This window comes from Histomonas meleagridis (assembly GCF_020186115.1).
Source record: "Histomonas meleagridis strain 2922-C6/04-10x chromosome Unknown contig_40, whole genome shotgun sequence".
NCBI lineage: Eukaryota > Parabasalia > Tritrichomonadida > Dientamoebidae > Histomonas > Histomonas meleagridis.
The window spans coordinates 198,946-216,075 of NW_027150884.1; the positions used below are offsets into that span (position 1 = coordinate 198,946).

A 17,130-nucleotide genomic window follows, 5' to 3' on the forward strand; every position below is an offset into this window, starting at 1 on the left:
TAATTAGCCTAGAATATTTGGATCTTACCTTAAGTGCACGCTTTAATTTTTCTTGTTCGATTATATCCATATTTGAATATTTTTCTTCAAATTGAGAAATTAATAATTGTTCGTTCTTTTGAGCCATTGAAATTTGATCTTCAAGTGCTTGTTTTTGACGATTAAGTCCATTTACATATGTAACGACTTTTTCTTCATGAGATGTGAAATCTTTTAGATGTTTGCTATCTGAAGCAAATTTATCTTGTAGTTTTCGATAATCTCCTCTAATAGAATCTAATTGAGATCTTAATCTTTGTTTTTCTGAGCTGCTTTGCTTTGATTTCATCTTTTGGAAATGTTATATGAAAACAAGACCGTTTATTAACGAAATGTGACAAAAAAATTAAATCTTTTAATATTTTTTTATAATGTCAACTTATACAGAAGTATTAAATGATTTCCCAGGATTTGATGACAGTTTGAATACAGATGTTGGTTACATTCCACTTGCTAGTCGTGATCATATTCCTATTATTCATATTGTTGGAATATGTTGTTCAATGCTCGCATATCAAATTGCTTATTCCGTTGAATTTGCATTGGGCACTCCAATTATGAAACGTCTTGGTGTATCACAAGTAGCTGCATCTATCATTTGGTTTTCAGGTCCATTATCAGGTTTAATTGTTCAACCATTAATAGGTTATTACAGTGATATTTCTCGTTTCAAACTAGGTCGTCGACGTCCATATATCATTATTGGAGGTGTTGGCATCATCATTGGTTTTCTTCTTTTATATTTTGTTGAACAGATTGGCTCGCTTTTTGGGAGTGCCGAGCATGCCATGTCAATCTTTGTCTTTATCATTGCACTTCTTGAGACCAATATATCCATAAACATATTACAAGGTCCATCACGAGCCATATTAGGTGACATTATCCCACAATCCCAACAAGTTCTTTCCAACACCATTGGTTCCCTTATGTTAGGCCTTGCAGCGATCATCACTAATCTCATTGGCGGTTTGAAACTTGGTGACAAAACCAACGGCGTATTCACCAACGATGAGCTCACCATAATCGTAGGTGTAATCTTAATCATTATTGGCATTTTGATCACACTTTTCTGCGGTAAAGAAGAACCGTTACTCGAAGTACCAATACGCGAAAACCCATTTAAGGAAATCTTTAAAGCCATAAAAAACATACCGCGACCAGTTCTTCGTATTTCGCTGGTCTACTTTTTTTCGTGGATGGCGTATTTCCCATTCCAAACGACGACGACCGATTTCTTCGGCTCTGACATCTATGGCGGCGTTGCCGACTCTGAAGATCCGACTGTTTTCCAACTGTACGAAGATGGGAAAGCGTTTGGAATGTTAGTCATTGCCATCTCTAACTTTTTAGTTTTGTTATATTCATTTGTCCAATCAGCAATTATCAAATTGTTGGGACTAAAACTTTCGTATTCGATATCGCAAATAATCGAAGCGTTAGTGTTGATACCTGTTTTCTTCGTCAAGAATAAATGGGTATTGTTGGGCCTTTTGGCACCGCTCGGGATATCATGTACGATATTTAACTCAGTTCCTTTCGCTGTAGTCGGAATGATTATACCGTTGGAACAAATGGGTACGTACATGGGCGTATTGAACTGCTTCGCCGTCTTAGGACAGCAGTGTTCAAGCTTCTTGCTCGGATCTGGTGTTGGCGCACTGTCGAATAAAAAAGGTCCAATCATTGGATCGGGTTCGGCGTTTGCAATTGTGGCCGCAGTTTTGTGCTATTGGATAATTGTGCCACAAGAAAATAATGAAATTAATGAAGAGCTTTTACGCTCAGATCCTATTAAATGATTTGATTTATTTAGAATTAATAAAAAATTTTGTTGTTAAAATTTAGAGGAAAAATATCATAATAAATGTTATGTAATGTTTGTTGTTTTTGGATAACGAAAATTTTACCAAAGTTTGAAACTGAAACATAAAAATGAAAAATAACTCGTAATGAGAATATGCATTAAAGAATTCTTTCTCAAGATAAAATTGATTTCAAACCAAAAAACAACAATTATGATAACATCTAATGTACTCACAATAAAACATTTCATTTAAAAATAAATCCACAAGACAATTTTTTGAAAGTCGTATAAATTTGAAGCTTTAATTTATGTATAAAAAAATTAAAAAAATCTATCTTCTGAAATTTTAGTAAATTTAATGGAAGTCATTACCTAGTGATCAGATTTATATTTTAATTATTACGGCTTTTCAAATCTATTTTTAATTTCCAGGTATGATTTCTATACTTTACATGTGAGAAGAAATTTACTTGATCAATAAAAGAATTTTATTAAATTCCGAATCATAATTCTATTATTAGAAGTCGGACGCTTCTTTTAATACTAATAATTTGTCGTTTTTTTATCTGATGTAATTGTTATATTCAGTAATTCTTCATTATGTAATAATATATGTATTAATATTTATTTGTTTAATTCAAAAATATTATAAACAGCACTTTGGGCTTCTTTAGATGGTCATGTATAAAATATGGTATCATCAAAAAATATAAATACAGATATAATTTAAATGACGTAATAAGTTTTTATTTTGAAACCTTCAATCAAAGAATAGTTACACATTCATAAAGTATTCAATAAATTATTGTGACAAGCATCACTTTTTTAATGTTTTTTAATCGGGCTGTATTTTGCCAAACCGTTGCTTGTTTTACATTTTCATTTAAAATATTTGTCATTTATATTTTTATTGAAAATCAAATTGAAATAAATTTGTTTTTTAAAGAATCGATCGATTGAGAGGATTTGGAGGTTTGGTCTGCGGTTATGTAATTGATCCCTCACTTCACTAAAATTTAAATTCAAAAAGTTAGGGGAAACGGTTATGTATCCATGGAAATGCCATTCAATTTTAAGATTTTCATTGAAATAGTCAATTTTTAACCATGTGCGAGAAGGACAAGTTTGTTCCAAATATCCACACACAAAAATTTGAAGGTTATTTAAGCGAAGTTAAAAACAACAGCGCTCTTCTCAGGTTTTGGTTTGAAAATGATCTTCTTGAATTTCCGATGAACGTTGAAATGTTTCATATGGATGAAGATCCTCTTGAACAAGGCAAAAAAATTTCATTTCAACTCATGTTTTTTCAATGTGGACCCATTAAAATTTTCAAAGATAAAAAAGAGTTCAATACCGACGAAGTACTGTGTGGCTTTGCAACTGAATCAATTATACCATCTGGTACTTTCTCTGCTTCTTCTGATGAAGAAGAAAAGAATTTTCAACAAAATCCAAGTGTAATTATGAACGGAATAGTAAACTCTGTAGAAAAATGTACAGAGGGTGAAGAAGACACCCTTTTCTTGGAGGTAATATGCCAAGGTTTCAGGTTCACTGTAAGTATTAATGAACCAGAAAACCTATCTGTTGAAGAAGGAAATATTATTTCTGGTGTGTTTGAGGCAATTGGTTCACCAGTGCATAGAGATTATAGTTCATAAAAAAAGATTATTTTATTTCACGAATTTTTTTGATTCTAAGTTGAGATAAATTTGATCAAAAATAATAATAATATGAATAACAAAATAATGTGTTAAGTGCAGTTTTTTGGTTCATATGCATTGAAACAACTTATTAAAGAAAAGGAAAAATAATTTTTTTAAAGAATGTGATGTTGGTTTGGAGTGCCCCAAAATTTGGGGTGTTCTTTTAAACGGCTTTGTCGGTTTTGGTCCTTCCTTTTTTAAGTCTCATGGTTTGCAAAAATAATCGCGTTCCTAATGATCACCTTCGTAAAGATTGGTTCCGCCGCATAAAATTCTACTTTGATGACCCAGCTCGTAAGAAGAGGCGCCAAATTGCTAGAGCAATCCGTGCAAAGAAGATCGCTCCAAGACCAGTTGAAGGTCCACTTCGCCCACTTGTACATTGCCCAACAGTTCGTTACAATCGTAAAGTAAGACTCGGCCGTGGTTTCACAGTTGAAGAAGTCAAAGCTGCCGGATTTGAACCATCTCGTGCTAGGTTCATGGGCATTGCAATGGACAAATTCCGTGTTCATACAAAGGACGAAATTAAGCAAGCCAACATCGAACGTCTCAAGGCTTATAAGGCTAAGATGGTTCGTGTTCATACAAAGACTGAAAAACTCCCAGCTGGTGAATCCATTCCATCACTCTTTGCCCTTCCAAAGGCTGATCAAAAAGTCACATGGCGTGTAATCAAAGATGAAGAAAAGAAGACAGAACTTTTCAAGGCTAAACAACAAGCCCACAAAGAATGGAGAGCATCAATCAAAGCTAAGGAAGCTGCTAAACATAAGAAGTAAATCATTAATCAATTGGTGATTGAAATCAACTTAATTTTTTATTGGAAAATGAAATACTAAGAACATTAGGAAATAGTGAAATAAAATTCGAAAAACATTTTTTATCAAGATTTTATGGAAAAATTAAAAAAAGGATTTCATTGAGTTTGTTCGATTTGAGTAGACCGTTTACGATCCTTTTGGTAAGTTTATTTTCAGAAAAGTAGATCAAAATTCATAGAATAATTTGAATTGGAGGATAAAATGTCCACTTTTTGAGCGCTTGCAGCTGGTCATTTGGTAAAGTTGCTGATATGAAGAGCATTGCAGTTCTTTCAAGTGGTAATGACAACTGTGGGATAAACGGCGCAATTAGATCAGCTGTTAGAAGTGCAATTGGTCAAGGTTTAAAAATATATGGTGTCGAATGGGGTTTCCGAGGACTACTAGAAGATCGTATTCATCCTATTACAAGCAGATCAGTTAGTGGTATTATTGGTAAGTCAGGTTGCCTTCTTGGTACCACTCCACCCAAAGATGAAATGGACAAAAGCATTCGTCAAATTTTAGCAAACCTTAACAAAAGATCCATTGAAGGTCTTGTTATTGTTGGAAACCTTGATTCATTCCAAAAGGCACAAAAGCTAATTGACAACGGAATCCGTGTTATTGGAATTCCATCTGATCTTCAAGACAGCATTCCATGCACAGAAATATCATTAGGAGTCGACTCTGCAGTCAACAATATCATGGGGTGCATTGATCACATCCGTAGTTGCGATTCTTCAAAAAATCGTAGTTTTCTTATCGAAGTTGAAGGAAGCCATAACGGTTCTCTTGCACTCAGGTCTGCAATTGTTTCAGGCTGTGAAGTCTGCTTAACACCAGAGAACTCAGCAAACGATGAAGCTGGACTTAAGAAAATTGCAGATATTATTGACAAAACAACAAAGCTCGGGAAGACGCAATGCCTTTGTATAATAGCTTCTGGATGGAAACCAGGAATTAAAGCCCTTAACCAATATCTTAGCGATCATTATGGAGAAAATGATGTTGCAATTCGAGAAACAATACTCGGTTATGTCCAGCGTGGTGGGTCTCCATCAGCATTTGATAGAATATTAGGTACAGAAATGGGCAACAAAGCTGTACAAGCACTCATTGATGGTGAAACCGAATCAATGGTTTCTTGGAATAATGGAAAACTAAGTTTGGTGCCATTCTCTACAGTAGCTAACTCTAAGAAGGACCTCTCAGAGCTATTACGAACTTTCAAGCTGACTAATTCCTATTGAGTAAAACTTTTGTTATTGATTTATATAAAAGTGGCAATGTATGATCGACCGTTTAAAAGTGTCGTTTATAATAAATAACTTTTCACCTGAAATCAACATCATATGTTAAAATGTATATATCGCTTCTTCTTAAGCCCAAAACAGAGATTTCCTTGTAGATCCACAATTTAATACATCGCAAAAAAAAATTATTTCTTTGTGTCTAAACCATTCCTCGTAAAAGTTGTTTCGTCGACAGATTTTAGGGGGGTCGTTATATAATAAACCGATTTTTGAGCACTTTTTGACCATCAGAATATCTTGGTAAATAATCAAAATTAAAAAATATAATATATATATTAATATTTACTCTATTTTAATATTATAGCTAGAAAAAAAAGACCACCACTTAATAGAACTTTTTAGATACGATTTAAAATAAAGTGGTAATAAAATTAAGAAAATTGAATGAAAAAAATCATTCTGAAGATTTCAAGAACTACCATTTATAAAATATAATATACATCGAAAATAATTAAGATTGGACTTAAAAAATATATATTTCGGCAAAAATTGATTTCGAAATTTGCATTTTGATCTGTATATTTTTTTCTCAATTTGAAGACAGATTTTTACTTAAGTGATGATAAGGATAATAAAAGTCAAAAAAATCATCAGAATATGTTTATTTTCCCAGTTTGAGTACTCATACATGTTAATTAAACTGAAAATCAAAATTCAGAAAAACAATAAACTCATTCAAATCCGAAAAATGTCAAAATTGCAGAATGAACAGTACCCAGTTTCAAAAGCAGAAAGATGAATCTATTCCTAAAATGCTTGCTTCTCATTATACTAATGAAGAAATACAAGATTTCTTAAGTGTTGGCTCGGAAAGAATATCTAAAGTTAAAAAAGGATTCCAAATGAACCAGAAGATTGGTCGTCCATCAGCTTTAACTTGGCAAATGATTGATTACATCGAAACTCTTTCATATGCGAATACCAGACTAACTGATGGAGATATAACATCATCTCTAACAGAAAAGTTTTCAACAAAGATTTTGAAATCAACTGTTGCTCGCACAAAGAAGACGCTTGGGTATTTTTTATAGGCCACCACTCGTTAAACAAGAGATCACTGAAATCCAAAAACAAATGAGATTCGAATTTTGTCAATGGGTTCTTGACAACAAATCCCAGTTCGAGAATATCAACTTTTCTGATGAATCTCGTTTTGGAAAGTGTCCAGATAACAGCTGGTGAAGGATAAAACGTGGTCACTGGAACGATTCGTGTTATCATGAAAAATCCAAATTTACCCCGGGATTATGGTATGGGGAGCTATTGGGCATGGATTCACCATTAATGCAATGTTTGAGTTCGGTCGATTCATACGAGTACATCGAAATCTTGAAAAAAAGTCAACTGATTCCAACATGTGATATGAAATACGGACGTTTTAATTGGTTTTTTATGCAAGATGGGGCTCCATGTCATAATGCAACTCACACAATTAATTGGTTATGCAATAATGTTTATAATGTGCCAGGATGGCCTCCAAACTCGCCCGACCTTAATCCAATAGAAATCTTGTGGGCGATTATTAAACGAAAATCAAAAAAGTTATAATTGGAGAAAGAAGATGATGTTTTCACAGCTATCAATCAAATTTGGATTACAATTGATGATAAAATTCTCGATGCGCTTTTAGGAGATTTTATCAGAAGATGCGAAATGATTAGAGATCTTGCAGGAGAAAGCGCATCGCAATTTATATCGAGTCACAGAACGGTGAGCAAAAAAATTGATGCAGATAATTTTCGTGCATGGACAAGATTTGAGGATGATATAATATTGGTGATGCAAAAGAATGTGGGGAATCGTCTGACATTGATTGGTCAAAAAATCGGGAGAAATAAGATTCAGATCAAAAATCACTATCATACATCTCTAATGAGGCAAAATAATGAAAGACTGAGGTCAATTACCCCACTTCCTAGCATTTAAAGCTTTCCATTCTGTGCTAACAACCCCACCTGCATTTGGAATTGACAACTTGATTTTCACAGATCAAAACTCAGAAGTAAATCGAATGATTTACAGTTTTTTTTGAATTACGATAGAAACGATGATTTTTATACAAAGCCCGAAAACAGTCGTTTTAAATTCAATTCACTTCTGAGTTTTGATTACCAGTTTACATAATTTAATGAATCAAAAAAGTTATGGAAACTCAATAGAAAATTGCCTGTGGTAGCTTTTAATTTATTTTTTTTCACTAAAATAACTTTAAATTTCGTGAAAAAAAAAAAGCAAACAGCTGTAATAATTATATTTTTCACTCACTAAAAAAGAAAAAACGTTAACATCCAAATTTTTCGATATTAGCGGTTGTTTAAGAGGTAGATGGTTTGCACATGGGTGATCACGGTTGTTATTTAGATAAATCCCTCTTCCACATGATTCCATACGTTCTTTGTAAAAATATTTTTTTGATTAAGCCTTTGTTTTTGGTCTTCAAAATTTGTGATTTTTTTATTAACGGTCACTGGATCTCAAACTCAGCATCGGCATTCGGGGGCGGTTTTGATTTTTATATTTTACATAATCCGCTAAAATATTTCACTACTATTATAAACAATTAAACATGGATTTCAATTCAGTTGTAAATGTATTTTTAAATACATCTCAAGAATTTTATAATAAAATAGGAAACATTGTTCAATCTGCAAAATCAATCATTAACAAATTTGATAATACTTATCCATTATTTTTTTTTATCGAAATGATGAAATAGAAAAACATTAAGAAATATCATCACAAAATGATTTTAATTTTAACCAAACAATAAAACCATTGCTTTATGGAATATGTTTTTATATTAATTAATAAGAAATGTTACATTAATTACAACGATATTATAACTTTCATTTTATATATATTTGTGATTAAATATTATTATACAATTAATTATATAAATATGTTTTGGTTTATACTGTAGTGATCGCTCTTTTTATTAAAAAAATATATCATAAAAATTTTCCCTTAACATATATAACAATCTGCAAATTACTATATGAATACTATACAAAACTTTTTAAACTTAATTCATTTAATTAATTATTATAACAATATATTTACCGACCTACTAATAAATTATAAAATGACATAAATTTATAAAAATTATTTTTCTTAATTAAATAAATAAAAGTGTCAAAAATATTCTTTTTTATTATTTTACTAAAAATCATTTTTTTATATAAATTCGGACACTTTATTTTCATAAGCATTTTCAGGTAATAATAACATTGTTTCGTCAATGATTTGTCTTGGCGTTTTTGATCTTTTCATTAATTTTCTCATTTCTTTTCTTTCATTTGATATTTCTCTTGGTGTTTCCTTAATACAAAACGAATCAAGTAACGCACCTTTATCCAATTTATCTTTTTGGAAATAATTTCTTAATTCTCCTTTATGTGTTGCGTAAGCATTGATAGTTTTTTGCCATGCATTTTTTTGCCATTTCACTTAAATCATTCTCTTCAACTGTTGACATTGTTTCTTGTTTCATTCCATTAATTGCTTTTTGTTCATTATTTCCTTTCATTGCTGAAACTCCTTTTTTAATAAGTTCTTTACATTTATATTCTTTAATATTAACTTTACTGTTTTGAAGTGATTGAATAAAACTTAATTCATTTTCACTTAAAAAAATATATGATATACCTTCATTACCTATACGTGCTGTTCGCCCTATTCGATGAACATATTCTTCTTTATCAAGTGGTGAATCATATTGGATAATAGTAGTTACATTTGGTATATCTAAACCTCGTGATGCGACATCAGTACAAAATAATACTCCAAATTCTTCTGATGTAAATTTACTTATCGTTTTAGGACGATCGTTCAATTTGTTCAACATTCCCATGAATTCGAAATATTGGACATTTTAAATATGGAGAATATGAACCAATTTCATCATTATCTGTGCTGGAATGGATATCAATAATCGTGGCTTCTTGTTTGTTTCGTTTCTGCATTTCATTATATTGTAATCGTGGAACATGTCCACGTTCTGCATCTGTTTTAAAATCAAAGAAACTAAAAAAGTGATAATGGAAATCAACTGAATCACATGTATTAATAAATACTATACTTTTCATCCCAGTATGTCGTCTTCGTGCATTCGTTATTTCTAATCGTAATAATAATGCTAACATTACTAATCGTTGGCGAATATCAACAAGAAGATATCTTTGTTGTAGTTGTGGTGGAATTGAAAAATCTTTTTGGTTTTCTGTATGAACTCCAATTGTAATGGGATCGTTTAATGATAAATTTGTTAACGCTTTAAGGTCTTCTGTTAATGTGGCTGAGATAAGAATAGTTTGTCGTGGTGGTAACGATTCAATAATTTCTGTAATGGGTTTGAAAAATCCTAAATCTAATAAACGATCGGCTTCATCTAAAACTAAAAATTGTAAATTTGGAAAAGATTTGAAATTTTGCGTGTTATGAAGATGATATAAAAAGCGTGATGGTGTAGTAATTAAAATATTAATACCTTTTCGAATACGTTTCTTTTCTGTATTAACTTTTTCACCACCAATTAAAATACCGGCAACAATAAAATTAATACTTGAATTCATCTTATGAATGACTGAATATGTTTGAAGACAAAGTTCGCGTGTTGGACAAATAATTATAGCAAGTGGACCCATAGATCGTTTGATAGGATTAACCTCAGTTGGAAATCTAACAGTTAATATTTGCATTAAAGGTATTAAATATGATAATGTTTTACCACTCCCTGTATCAGCACGCATTAAAATATCTCGGCCATCAATAATAGGTTGATATGATTCTGCTTGAATTTTGGTAAGTGTTTGAATATTCATTGCTTTAACTAAAGCATCATAAACATAAGGATTTAAATTAAGTGAATCTGGTGTAATTTTTGAAAATAATTTTTCATCTATTTCTTGAGTTGGTTGCTCAATATCTTTTTTCTTCATTTTTTTTTTAAATTTTTTCCTTTGGTCGTCATTTTTCAGTTATCATTCAAAATTTTGAAAACAAAATTTTTATGGGGTACCCTAACAGCCCCTGTCAAAAAATTCTATCGTTTCAGCTGGAAAAAAGATTAAAAATATTTCATTTAAGTATTTGAACTTATACAAACAAATAATGCTCAATAAACATGGCCTTTAAATGAAAATTTATCATATATGAAATTAGAATTTTACTGATTTAAAGACGACGACCACGACGACCACCCTTACGACGTGTGGAATCATGTGGAAGAGGGGTAACATCTTCAATACGACCAATCTTAAGGCCGGCACGTGCTAATGCACGAAGAGCACTTTGAGCACCTTGAGCTGGAAGACGACGTGAAGAACCACCCTTACCTGAGAATTTGATGTGAAGGCCATCAATACCCATTGTTTTGAGACGTGCAGCAACCATTTGTGCAGCAAGCATAGCAGCATATGGTGTAGATTGATCACGTTGAGCTTTAACAACCATACCACCAGTTACCTTAACAAGAGTTTCGGCACCAGAGAGATCTGTAACGTGGATAAAGGTATCATTCTTTGTAGCATAGATATGTGCAACACCAAGTGCAATTTCGTTTTGTGCCTTAGTTGGACCAACATAAGCTTCTTCCTTTGTCTTTTTTGTTGTTTGTTGTTTTGCTTCAACAGCAGGTTTGGACATTTTTGCAAAGGCCGACCAAACCGAAAAACCTCTGTTAGGGGTACCCCTAATTATAAATCCAAAATTGAAAAACTTTTAATCGTTAATATTTCATACGGATAATCTGGCTTTCACCACCATGAGTTAATGTTTTATTCATTAACTTTCCGGAATTGGTAACAATGAAAGAGTTCCATTTATCTCAAAAAAGAAAATTAATCAATCAAAAATAAAAATTTATTGATAAAAAAAATAATGTGGTTATAATTCCTTCCCTAAAAATGCATCTAACTTGGGATTTTCACAAGCACCTTTAGATTTACATATTTCATATGGAGTCATCGTTGTTTTTGATGCTTCTGAAAAAAGCAAATCAATGTTATCGCGTACATAGCTGCGGCACCCAAACCTAAGAGTAAATTGCTTTAATGAAGCACATTTTCTAAATAATTTTTTTTGAACTTGTTCTTTTGGAATTCCCTTTTTTGCTAATCGAATTCCAAGTGATAAGGTTGTTTCGCAAAGTTTACAAATATTTGGTGTTTGTTCTTCACTTGAAGAAAGAGACAAAAGAATCAAAAACATCATCTGACCAAGCATTGTTAAAAAATTGAGATGTTTACTTCTAATAACGAAAAAAAAATTACGATAAAATTCAATTAGAAAATAAACGGCTCAATCACACAGTTTGTTGGAAAACATTCAAAAAAGTTTAGGAACTTTTTCATAAAGTAATTAAAAAGTTTTCGAGTGACCGAATTACGAAAAGTGAACCATATTCTTGACCGTTTAGAATTTTAGGAAACCATTACAGATGGAACAAAAAAAAGTAGAAAAGATCATTGGTATTGATTCCCAAATTATTACAGAAAAATCGGAATTTTATGTTAAGTTTTATGGACTTTCATACAGACATTGTGATTGGATTACCAAAAAACAATTAAAAAGTACTCCAAACTTTACAAACTTATATAGAAGATTCTCAAAGTATCATCAGCCTTTTCGCCCAATTAATTTTCTTAAAAATTTTACCATATACAAACCATACGAAGTTCCATTTGATGAAGGGTATATAACACCACAAAGGGTTATTGGGATTCAAGAAAACAAGAAACAAAAAGAATATTTGGTAAAATGGGTTTCTTTGGATTATGAATATTGTACTTGGGAAACTGATGTTCCAAAACAGCTAATTACTGAATATAAAAATTTCATATCAAATCCAAATCCTGTTAAAATAACTACACCTTTTCCCAAAAATCCGGATAATTTTGTTCAAATAGTAAATTCACCACATTTTAAAAACGATCATACTCTTACTAACTATCAAATTGAGGGCCTAAATTGGCTTCACAATAATTGGTTAAGAGATGTTAATTGTATTTTAGCAGATGAAATGGGTCTTGGTAAAACCATTCAAGCCTTAGCTTTCTTAAAACTACTTGAACAAAAATATTCTATCCGAGGTCCATTTATGATTATTTCTCCACTTTCTGTGATTCCTAATTGGGTTCAAGAAATTAATGAATGGACAGATTTTCGAACTCTTGCGTATTTTGGAAATGAAGGGTCACGTGAAGTTCTTAGGCAACATTGTTTTTATTCACCAGTCAAGAATGGAGGGAAGAAAACGTTGATCTTTGATATCGTTGTTATTTCATATGATTTACTTATCAAAGATTTCAATGTATTCAGAGGCATTGAATTTGCCTATTTAATTTTGGATGAAGCACACAAAATTAAGAACTTCAATTCAAAATCATACAAATTTTGCAGTGAAGTCAAAGCACGAAATGTTTTGTTGCTTACAGGTACACCCATTCAAAACAATGTATTAGAAATATATTCCTTATTTCATTTTATTGATCCACAAGAATTTAGAAACATTGATGAATTTGAAACTCAATATAATGAAAGTGATCCTGCCTCAATGAATCAATTACGAGAAAAAATAACACCATATATCTTAAGGCGGAAGAAAGTTGATGTTGATTATCCCATAACAGCCAAAGAAGAAACGATTATTGAAGTTGAATTAACTAATTCACAACGAACAATATATAAATCCATTTTAAATGATAACAGAGAAGTTTTATTACAAACATTAACCAAGAAGAAGACCAATTTAAATAACATATTAATGCAATTACGTAAAGTTTGTTGTCATCCATATTTAATTGATGGTATCCAAACTACAGTTGAAGAACAATATAAACAAACGAAACAATATCCACCTGAATATCAATTAACTAATGATGAAGTTATGCAATTATTAATTATGTCGTCAGGCAAAACAATACTTATTGATAAACTATTACCAAAACTTCATAGTTCAGGGCATAAAGTATTAATATTTTCACAGATGACACAAGTATTAGATATCTTAGAAGATTATTTAACATATAAAAACTATTTATATGAAAGACTTGATGGTGCTACTAATACATCAGATAGACAATATGCAATTGATCAATTTAAAACTAATCCAAATGTATTTATCTTTTTATTAAGTACAAGAGCAGGAGGCTTAGGATTAAACTTAACTGAAGCAGATACTGTAATTATATATGATAGTGATTGGAATCCACAAAATGATATTCAAGCTCAAGCTAGATGTCATCGAATTGGACAAGAGAAAGATGTAAAAGTATATCGTTTAATCACTAGAGCTACTTATGAATCAGAAATGTTTCTAAGAGCATCGAAGAAACTTGCGTTAAATTATGCGCTTTTAGATTCTAATTCTAGTGAACAAGACAAAGAAAGTTATAAAGAGATTGAATTAATATTAAGGAAAGGAGCATATTATACATTTACTGAAGAATGTGATGAAGCCGATAAATTTTGTGCGGATGATATTGATCAAATATTAATACATAGAGCTCATGTAGTGAATAGAGATCTGATTAGTGGTGGGAACTCATTATTTTCGAAAGTTAACTTTAATGGTAATGAATCGAATGAGAATAAAGTTAATTTCGAAGCGCCGAATTTTTGGGAGACAATATTAGAACCAAATAATAAAAAAGATGAAGAATTACCACGAAGAATTACAAGACATATTAGTTATGCTGAAATGGATCGATATGATTCTAGTGAAGAATCAGAAAACGAAGATTTATCTGATAATGATTTTAAGCCATCACAAGATGAGCCTATAAATATTCCTTCTTCTGCTGAACAAATTAAGACATTTTCATCATCAAAGTTAAATTTATTTTATAAGTATTTGTTTAATTATAGTTATCATGTTATTCAAAAGAATATGAATGAAAATGAATTTAGTTTCATTCAGTTTTTGATTTCATATTTTTATCGGAAATTAAGTTATAAATTACAAGAAAGATTTTATCTTTATATAAAAAGAACTATAGTTTTCCCTGAGATACATATTAATAATTTCTCTGTTTCTATATTTAGAAATCCTTTTTTTATAAATAATATTATCGGTGAAAAAGAATTTTTACTTATGGAAAAACTCGAAAATTTATATTATACTGCAATTTATATATCAAATAATGCATTACCAAAGAATTTCGTGTTCGCGCCTTCGATGAAAATGGATTTATTTAATTGGTGTCCAAGTGATGATATTATGTTAATAATAAGTTCCGCACATTCTCCTTATGAAGTTTTTATGTTTACTATAAATAAAGTTTTCCCTCAATATGAAAACATTGAAAAATATTCAAAATTACTATTAAAAAGAAGGGATTTAATTGTCAATGAAATTTCATTGTTAATTCCGGAGAGTTTTTCAGCCGAAAACAAAATCATTAAATCATTTCCTGATATAAAATATTTAAGTCCAAACATTTTTAATCAAAACTTCCTTACAAAAAATGACCAATTAAAAATTATTCACGTTTTAAGTTTATACGGTGTGCCTCAATTGGACCCAATCCAAAAAATCCAAAAAATAGCTTGTTTAGAACATGTTAATATAAATGAAATTTATTCGTTCGTCCATTCAATTATCGAATCAAATCAACTTTTGAAAGAAAGAATCAAAATTAATAACCCAAAGGGCACCCTGTACGATTTGAATTGGATTCCTAAGAAAAAGTTGGCATGGACAAAAAATTTGATTAGTTTACTTTGGGAGATAAGGTCGAGATTCGAATGGTTTTTACTAAAGAAAGAAAAATTTAAATTCGATAAATGGAATAAAGCCCCGAATTGGTGGGTAAAAAGTTGCGATTGTTTCTTGTTCGAAAATACTTGTAATTACGGTTTTTTATCTTTTGCTATATTTGCATATATAACCCCAACTTCCGATAGCAACAAACAAGAAACTCAACAGTTTATTGCAAAATGGAAAAAAAAAGAGATGGAAACATTAAGACCTTTTTGTTGTAAGAGATATGAACATTTGAAATTTTTGTTTCCTTTTAACACAAGATATGAAAGGCTTAAGAGTGTTTTTTCACAGGCATTAAAACAAGATGCACATGAATAACAGATATTTTGATTTACCAAATTGTTTGATTTTTTTTATATAAATTAAAATTGTTAATAAATCAAATTTTAGAGTACAGTGTTTTGCTTTTAATGAATATAAGTTTCACAAATAATTTTCTTCTTTTTGGATTTTTTTTTTTTTTTTTTGACTTTTTAAATATAAACGATCATTTTTCATTCAATCTTCCATTTAAAAGTTGATAAGCAAAAAAATAAAAGCAATTCACTGTCAATTTACACATAATTTCTAAGCAGATCTTTTTCTTGAGCTCTTCCATTTGCAATTTTCAATTGTGTCTTCATCACATCCTTTAATGAAAATACCACTCTGGTGAACCAAAAGCCTTACTTTATCGAAGTCAACACCATTGAGTTCTGATTTGTCCACATATTCACTCGCTTCTTGCGATCCAAGCTCAACAAATCCATGTGAAGGGAAGTTGCCTTGTTGATGAAACAGTGATCCATCTATTGTTTTGATGCCTAAAAGTCTTGCAAATACGAATTTATCTACTTTAAGAACTTTTTCGTTGACCCATTCAATTCCAATAAAATCAATATAAAAAGGATCATCTTCGACTATTTTCAAAGCATTGTATAACTTGTGGTAAAATCTGCTGTTAGCATTGTTCTTTCTTTGGAAAAATTCTCGTACTAATTCTCCAAATGTCATTTCTTTGTCTTGCCAATAGGAATGAGGAATAAAGCCAAGCCTATGAGGATTAAACTTAACTCCTTGATCTGAACAAATTGAATTAAATTCATGGTCTGCAGAATTGACATTATTAATTTGGGGAATAGGTAGAGTTTTTTGTCTTGATCCTTTCTGGTTCTTGAATACATTGCCTAATTGTACTTGGCGTAGTAATTCAAGGAGATTAACATTTGGTGGAAAATTAATTGGTGTTGATGGAGCTCTTTGATGGCGACGTGACCCAGCCTTTGACTGCTGAGGACGTGAATTAGACTTTTTAGGTGAATTGTTTACTTTATCAAATTCAAGAGTATTTGGAAATAAAATTGATGAATTGTCATTTTCAAATGAAAGAGTGTCTTGATGTCCAAGGGTTGGGCTTGGTAATTCGCTTGGGACGTTGAATGCACTCCATCCAAACCCAAAATCGTCATTATCGAAGTTGAACGCCATTTACTTGTTGTGTTCAAATGAAAAAGTATTCAATTTAAATAAAATTCTGAATTTTTTTCATTAACATATTTCAATGCATTTAGTAAATTGAAGAACGTTCTTCCATACAAATTTACCTGTCCGTTTATTTTTATCGGAAATGGGGCTCCTTGTTTCGAATTTTCCTGCAAAGTGACAACTCTTCCCGCCAAATCCAAACAACATTATCGGTATAAAAAACCACCCCAAA

The 17,130-nt window shown here is 31.0% G+C and overlaps 9 protein-coding genes across 9 annotated transcripts; 6 read left to right on the forward strand and 3 right to left on the reverse strand.

The window, feature by feature from the left end:
* Window positions 1-410: 410 nt before the first annotated feature.
* On the forward strand, window positions 411-1,838 carry GO595_006081 (major facilitator superfamily transporter; the record flags this gene model as incomplete). The annotated part of the gene is made up of 1 exon (XM_067919394.1): window positions 411-1,838. The coding sequence occupies one exon, from the start codon at window positions 411-413 to the stop codon at window positions 1,836-1,838; it is 1,428 nt and encodes a 475-aa protein (XP_067773677.1).
* A 1,111-nt stretch (window positions 1,839-2,949) lies between these two features.
* Window positions 2,950-3,507, forward strand: GO595_006082 (uncharacterized protein; the record flags this gene model as incomplete). The annotated part of the gene is made up of 1 exon (XM_067919395.1): window positions 2,950-3,507. One exon carries the CDS (start codon window positions 2,950-2,952, stop codon window positions 3,505-3,507), a length of 558 nt encoding a protein of 185 aa, XP_067773678.1.
* Window positions 3,508-3,758: 251 nt separating this feature from the next.
* GO595_006083 (ribosomal protein L13e) lies at window positions 3,759-4,334 on the forward strand (the record flags this gene model as incomplete). Its single annotated transcript, XM_067919397.1, has 1 exon — window positions 3,759-4,334. The coding sequence occupies one exon, from the start codon at window positions 3,759-3,761 to the stop codon at window positions 4,332-4,334; it is 576 nt and encodes a 191-aa protein (XP_067773679.1).
* Window positions 4,335-4,627: 293 nt separating this feature from the next.
* GO595_006084 (Phosphofructokinase family protein) lies at window positions 4,628-5,608 on the forward strand (the record flags this gene model as incomplete). Its single annotated transcript, XM_067919398.1, has 1 exon — window positions 4,628-5,608. The coding sequence occupies one exon, from the start codon at window positions 4,628-4,630 to the stop codon at window positions 5,606-5,608; it is 981 nt and encodes a 326-aa protein (XP_067773680.1).
* A 767-nt stretch (window positions 5,609-6,375) lies between these two features.
* On the forward strand, window positions 6,376-6,702 carry GO595_006085 (uncharacterized protein; the record flags this gene model as incomplete). The annotated part of the gene is made up of 1 exon (XM_067919399.1): window positions 6,376-6,702. One exon carries the CDS (start codon window positions 6,376-6,378, stop codon window positions 6,700-6,702), a length of 327 nt encoding a protein of 108 aa, XP_067773681.1.
* A 2,784-nt stretch (window positions 6,703-9,486) lies between these two features.
* Window positions 9,487-10,608, reverse strand: GO595_006086 (putative ATP-dependent RNA helicase DDX31; the record flags this gene model as incomplete). Its single annotated transcript, XM_067919400.1, has 1 exon — window positions 9,487-10,608. One exon carries the CDS (start codon window positions 10,606-10,608, stop codon window positions 9,487-9,489), a length of 1,122 nt encoding a protein of 373 aa, XP_067773682.1.
* A 235-nt stretch (window positions 10,609-10,843) lies between these two features.
* GO595_006087 (40S ribosomal protein S14) lies at window positions 10,844-11,314 on the reverse strand (the record flags this gene model as incomplete). Its single annotated transcript, XM_067919401.1, has 1 exon — window positions 10,844-11,314. The coding sequence occupies one exon, from the start codon at window positions 11,312-11,314 to the stop codon at window positions 10,844-10,846; it is 471 nt and encodes a 156-aa protein (XP_067773683.1).
* Window positions 11,315-12,689: 1,375 nt separating this feature from the next.
* Window positions 12,690-14,044, forward strand: GO595_006088 (SNF2 family N-terminal domain containing protein; the record flags this gene model as incomplete). The annotated part of the gene is made up of 2 exons (XM_067919402.1): window positions 12,690-13,940; window positions 14,042-14,044. 2 exons carry the CDS (start codon window positions 12,690-12,692, stop codon window positions 14,042-14,044), a joined length of 1,254 nt encoding a protein of 417 aa, XP_067773684.1.
* A 1,957-nt stretch (window positions 14,045-16,001) lies between these two features.
* Window positions 16,002-16,901, reverse strand: GO595_006089 (uncharacterized protein; the record flags this gene model as incomplete). The annotated part of the gene is made up of 1 exon (XM_067919403.1): window positions 16,002-16,901. One exon carries the CDS (start codon window positions 16,899-16,901, stop codon window positions 16,002-16,004), a length of 900 nt encoding a protein of 299 aa, XP_067773685.1.
* Between the last annotated feature and the right edge of the window lie 229 nt (window positions 16,902-17,130).